Genomic DNA, 6396 nt, shown 5'->3' with positions numbered 1-6396 from the left:
CTTGCTAGCCTCGACCTAACCCCTTGGCCGCCCCCCAGCATCCACTGTGGGAATCTAAGGGCGAGGGAGACAGTGGTACTGCCTCTTCAGTTTGAGGCCACAGCAGGGTGGAGGACCCAGAGTTTGGGCCGCCTCAGTTCCACGTACCGGACTCCGGCGGCGGGGAAGGCGTTAGAGCCCCGTGGGGTCCCGGCGGGCTGCCAGGTACCCTGAACTTGCTCGGGGGTGGCGTCGGCGTCGCAGACTTTTCTCTTTCAGCGCTAACCGATGGCTTTGAAGGGCCCCTTGAACGCGGTAGCAGGGAGGGGGCCCTATCCCAGGCGGAAATCCAGAGGGTGGAGGGAAGAACCCAGACCTGACAGAAGGACCGGTGCCGGAGCGCTTTGAGCCGGTGGCCGAAGCCCGGGACCCCACTCCACCCAGCTCCCTGCTCATGAATTACACCCTTGATCCCAGCTGGCAGCAGCTGGGAGGAGCCCCTCAGCGCTTCTCTGGTGTAATCTTCACCCGAGACGAATAAAGACACCTTTGCTTCTAAATGTATTATCTGGACGCGAACACAGGAAACTGCCTTGGGGAGGGGAACCGGGACTGGAGGGAGACTTCCTTTCATGTACTCTACCCTTTCTACTGTTCGCATTTTATTACCCTGTGTATGTATCACCTATCAAACACGACGAAAATATTAAACGAAAAAAGAGATTCCTGATACAGATGACCTGGCCTATGGCTGTTTTGTGCCATTGACTGGTGTGGGGCGGGGGTTGCTGATACTTGGGGGAAGGGGGTGGCTGTTCAAAGCAGTTTGTCCAAATTATTTGGAAATCCGCGAATAAGGATTGGTCTGCACCACAAGAATGGTGGAGTGTTTGCATATCTGTCCTCTTGTTATTTCCAGGTGTTAACATGGGCTTGTGGCTGGTTTTCCAGGGAACAGATATTTTATTGAACACTTACTCCCTCCATAACATAACTTAAAAACAGTATGAAAACAACCATAGGAACGATTACAAACATAGGTTTTCGTTCTGTCATCAAACTGGAGATGGGCCACCCAACCATCATCTCCCATCCCCTGCTGGGTCTTTAGTAGGATGAGTTTGGTTCTTCTTGGCCCCCGAGAGCAAGATTACCAAGTGTGAGAGCTGGCTGGTGTGGGTGGCATAGGGGAAACTTCCAGGCATTGCACTTCAATCTCCAGCCCTCAGCCTGAATGTGAGGGCCGTTGCCTCAGTAAGAGGAACTGAAACGGGCTTTGCTGGCTTGCGAATGGAGAGTCTGGCCCTCAAAGCAGTCTTCATCCAGAGTTCTCGCGGGCTGGCACTTCTAAGAAAACCCTCTTGGAAACACCCCAGCTTTTTTTTTTTTTTTTTTTTTTTGCTGTTTGGGGGTTTTACTGAGCTTCTTAAAGCTAAAATGTAAAATTAATTTCTTTACAAGAGCCAAAGAGGCCATTGCTGTAGGTCCGTGGTGTCCTGAGTTTCTTTCTGCCTAGGGTACCTTGAAGAATTCATTTCCTGGGAACCAGCAGTTAGCGTAATGGCTGTGTCACTGGACTCCCATGTAGTTGACCGCGGTTCGAGTCCCGGACCCGGTGGCTTAAAACTCACACGGGGCACGTGTGCATGCGTTCCCAAGATCCTGAAAGGAGAATGGAGGAGAAGGGATTGCGGTGTGATCATCCCCCCTGGGGGGTGATTTCTCGCTTTCTGTCTCTATGTCTCTGTCTGTCTGGCGAGCACATGCGCTCTTATAGCGAAAACCTCTCAAAAAAAAAAAAAAAAGAATTCATTTCCTAAGCACCTATTCACTTTCCTCCATGTGTGTTGCTCTCCTGTACTCCTACTAATGGTCTTACTGTTCCCAAATGGCCACTCTGACCCCCCAGCCAAGTCTCACACAGAAACAACAGGCCACAGTAGCTGCATCCTTACAGAAAGGAAACTGGGAGGAATCCCACTTAGGAGAAGGCCTCTCTGTAGTCTAAAATGGGGGTTGGCAAGCTAGCTCACTGCATTTTGGTATAAACCATGAGTTTAGAGTTTTTTTATTTTTAAGTGAAGAAAATCTAAAAGGAGTATCTTATAATGTGAAAATTGTGTGAATTTCGGCTTTCAGCGTGTGTATAGCTTTGGAATACAACCATGCGCGGTAGAAAATACTAGTTAGCATACTTAAAGCAGCAACACAGCCATGTACTGACTGACTGCTTTCACTCTGCAACACCAGAATTCCCTAGTTGTGACAGGGTGGTCTGCAAGGCCAAAAGTATTTACTGTCTAGCCCTTTACAGAAAGTCTGCCAACTCCTGATCTAGAACAAGCAGCCCTTTCATTCTCACTGGCGTAATGGAGCAGAGGCTTAGTGGTTTTTATCCTCTTAGGGCTGCAGAGTGGCAGCTGGACCAACCATCATGGAGTGGCCGGCTACGGATCACTGCAAAAGGGCAGGTGGCCTACATCAAGCTGGAAGACAGGACCTCAGGTAAAGACAAGGGAGGTTGCGTTAGACTGAGGTATTACACTTCCTACTGTGTGAAGAAAGGGACGGCTGGGCCTGTGTCCTGGAAATCAGCCCTGAATGTACCTCTGCTGCTGCCTCCATTCCTCAACCTTAGTTATAGAAACCACTGACTCCGGGTCTAAAAAGGAACATTTCTTTTTTTTTAAAGAATTACTTTATTTTTTTAACTTATTTATTTTTAATTTGACCAGAGAGGGACAGAAAGAGAGAGAGGAAAGAGAGAGCAAGCCACCAAGTCTGGTACTTGAACTGCAGTCGGCCATGTGGGAGTCCAGTGCCCTTAACCGCCACGCCACCTGCTGACCCCCAAAGGAGCATTTCTTGTTAAGCACCTGTTTTTCTTGTTATGCTTCTCTTTTTTATTTTCTTTTTTTGCTATAGGGTGCATATGCCCCCTGGAGGCACATGAGGATGGGTATAGGCTGGGTGGATTGGTTGGTCCCACTGCAGTCCCTTCTCCATTCTCTCAGGATTTAGGGCTTGCACATGCATCTGGCGTGTTTTACTTTTTTAATGGCTAAGTTTTTTTTTATTTTTTAAGAATTATTTTATTTAACTTTATTTTTAAAAATTTGATCAGAGAGGGACAGAGTGAGAGAGAGAGAAGGAAAGTAAAGCAAACCACCAGGCGGGCCTCGAACTATGGTCGGCTATGTGGGAGTCCAGCACCCTTAACCACCATGCCACCTGCTGGCCCTATCTGGCTTGTTTTTCAAGCCGTTGTGTCCTGGACTGAAAACATGCTGTCAACCCTGTGGGATCCAGCTACCTTAACATCCAGGCCATCTGTGATGCTCTTTTTTATTTTTTAATTAATTGCCAGGGGGTGCATATACTCACCAGAAAGAGAAAGAGAAAGCAACCTCCCCCCGACACACACACCTTGGGGCATGGTCACAATACAATTATTTTCTTCCATTTCTCCATCTTATAGGAGGATCCCCAATATGTTCCTGGCATGTTTTTCAAGTCACTAGGGCCAGAATTCAAGCTGCAGTCAGCCACGTGGGTTCTGGCTTTCTTTGCATAGTGCTTAACCACTGTGCTACAAGGCTAGTGCAATCACCTGTTTATTTTGGGAAATTTACTAGGAAATTCCCATTTTGGAGGCCAAGGAAAGGAGACCCAAAGGTAAGTCCGAGCAGGAAGTAGGAAGCCCTGAAGCTTGCCTTGCAGATTCACAGCCCTTTTCTGCTGAGTTCTAGTTCTTACTCAGGAATTCTGTTTATTAACCAAGTGGTCACTCCCCAGAGCTGACCGCACCCATTAATGAAGGAGCCTGAAATGTCCTACTCAGCTCTTCCTGTGGAGAGAGGAAAGCCGAGCTGGGGTGTGTGGGGTCAACAGGCAGATAATGCCTTTGGGGAAACTTCTGGAGAAGTCCTGGGCCACCAGTGCCTCCGGGTGAGTTGTAGAGGGCAGCATGCCTGCAGTTTCCCCAGCTTGAGACCCTGCGGGCGGGTGAGTTGTAGAGGGCAGCATGCCTGCAGAGGCCCCAGCTTGAGACCCTGCGGAGATTGGGCACAGTGCCTGCACAGTCAGGTGCCAGAGCATCGGCTCATTTTTTAAGAAGGTAGAGCATTCCTTTGTGCAGCAGAAAAAAGTACAGAGATTCAGAGGCAGAGCTGGCTGCTGCTTCTCAGAACCGAGCCACTTCTGTATGAGCTGTTGGACCTCGGGCAAGCCATGTGACCCGAGGTAGCCTTGGCCTCCTTTCTGTTGAAACTAATCGTGCTAGTTCCTACCTCACAAGGGTGTTAGGAGGTGAACAGATACTTATCCAATTGGTTTGTGAATTGCAAGGCTACGCAAAGCATGGGTTTGTTTTTCTGGAACCTGGGGCTAATAGGTTGAGCATGGGGTGCAGAGTGAAGAGGCAGCTGCCATGGTTCAGCCAGGGAATTGCTGGGACCAGGGAAGGGCCACATCTTTTGTTCTTGGGAACTGGGACTTCACTGTGACTGCCTAATATCCCAGCACTGCTCAGAAGTGAAGCTGACCTGCAGGAGCCAAGACCATGCCCATGAGGTTGTGGTCATCTCTCACTTCCCCGAGAGAGTGAGCCTGTCTCTCTAGGCAAGGTTTTTCAGCCTCAGCACTGACAGCTGTGACCAGTGAGTCTTGTGGGAGACCTTCGAGTCTGATACATTTAGTAGCACTCTCAAATTGGGACAACCAAAAATGTCCTCAGACATTACCAGAATGTTACCTGGGGAACAAGGGAGCAAAGTCACCCCAGTAGAGAACTGTATTCTAGGCTGAAGGCATCCAGATAAGGCCTGGGCTCTGAGGTACCAAACTAGGGGCACAGAAAATGACAAAAAGCAGCAGAGTCTAGGATCATTGTTTTCTATTCAGTTTGGCCTTTGTTATAATCACCTCTCAACCACAGGACTCAGTGGAAAACATTTGGTCAAATACTTAAAGCTCCCGCAGGGATCAACACATGAGAAAATGAAGCCAGTCATAAATGCCTGTAAGACTTGCGTGTAACCCTGCAGTCGGAGAGCCATAATTGACAAGGGAATGCATTCACAACTTAAAACCGCTCATTCCTTGGGCCAGCAGTGGCATAGTGATTAAGGTGCTGGATCCCACATGGCTGACTGTGTGATTTGAGTCCCAGACCTGGCAACTTGAAAAATAACTCAGGTGTGTGTACATGTGTGCCCCAAATCCCAAGAGGAGTATGACGGAGAGGGGATTACAATGTGGCCATCTTCCCTTGTGGGGGTGATTTCTCATTTTTCCTCTCTTTCTCTCTCTCTCTCCAGTGAGTGCACATGCCCTATGGAAGAAACTAAAATAAATAAAAACAAAACAAGTCACTCTTGTGCCCTGTGTCTGAGATTGAATTAAGCCAGTTCACTTCAGATTGTTCTATGGGTGCAAAAATGTACTTCTTTCGGGACCAGCTGTCGGTGTAATGGCTATGTCGCTGGACTCCCATGTCGTTGACTGTGGTTAGAGTCCCAGACCCCATGGCTTAAACTCATGCTGGGCACGCGTGCCCAAGGCCCCGAGAAGAGAATAGAGGAGAAGGGATTGTGTTATGGCCATCTTCCCTGGGGTGGGGGGTGATTTCTCACTTTCCCTCTCACTGTCTCTCCAGCAAACACACATGCCCTAAGGCAAAACCTCTTAAAAAACAAAAACAAGAAAACAAAATGAGCCAGCAGGTGGCATGGTGGTTAAGGCACTGGACTCCCACTTGGCTGACAATGGTTTGAGTCCCAGGCCTGGCAGCTTGCTTTGTCACTTGTGTCTCTTTTTCTCTCCCTGGTGAGCAAATAAAGTAATAAAAAAGAATTCTTTAGGGAACCAGCAGTTAGCATAATGGCTATATCGCTGGACTCCCATGTAGTCGACCGCAGTTCGTGTCCCGGACCCGGTGGCTTAAAACTCACGCCAGGCGCATGTGCGTGCGTGCCCAAGATCCCGCGAGGAGAATGGAGGAGAAGTGATTGTGGTGTGGCCATCCCCCCGGGAGGTGATTTCTCACTTTCTCTGTCTCTGTCTGTCTGTCTGGCGAGCGCACACGCCCTATAGCAAAAACCTCTCCAAAAAAAAAAAGAATTCTTTAAAAAAAGAAATACTAAGACTGGGCTGGATTTGACCTGTAATCCATCTCTGACATAATCTTAGTTACATTTCTTTTTTTTTCTTAAGAGAGATTTTTTTGCTATAGGACACATGTGCTTACCATAAAGACAAAGAGAGACAGAAAGCAAGAAATCCCCCTCCAGAGGGGATGACTATGCCACAGTCCCTTCTCCAGTCTCCTCTCGGGATCTTGAATGCACACGCACCCGGTGTGAGTGTTTTTTAAAATTTTTTTTGAGAGGTTTTTGCTATAGGGCACATGCGCTTGCC

General features: G+C 48.4%; 1 protein-coding gene across 2 annotated transcripts in view; it reads left to right on the top strand.

Moving 5' to 3' along the window:
- Positions 1–6396, top strand: part of NECAP2 (NECAP endocytosis associated 2) — a 20683-nt gene that overhangs the window by 1011 nt on the left and 13276 nt on the right. For both annotated transcript variants that reach the window (XM_006145235.3, XM_006145234.3), the window contains exon 2: positions 2384–2484. In XM_006145235.3, coding sequence (XP_006145297.1) covers positions 2384–2484 — 101 coding nt within the window. The remainder of the gene's footprint in view (positions 1–2383; positions 2485–6396) is intronic.

This window comes from Tupaia chinensis, unplaced genomic scaffold (genome assembly GCF_000334495.1).
Source record: "Tupaia chinensis unplaced genomic scaffold, TupChi_1.0 Scaffold000146_1, whole genome shotgun sequence".
Lineage (NCBI taxonomy): Eukaryota > Metazoa > Chordata > Mammalia > Scandentia > Tupaiidae > Tupaia > Tupaia belangeri.
This window is presented reverse-complemented; position numbering and strand designations above follow the sequence as displayed.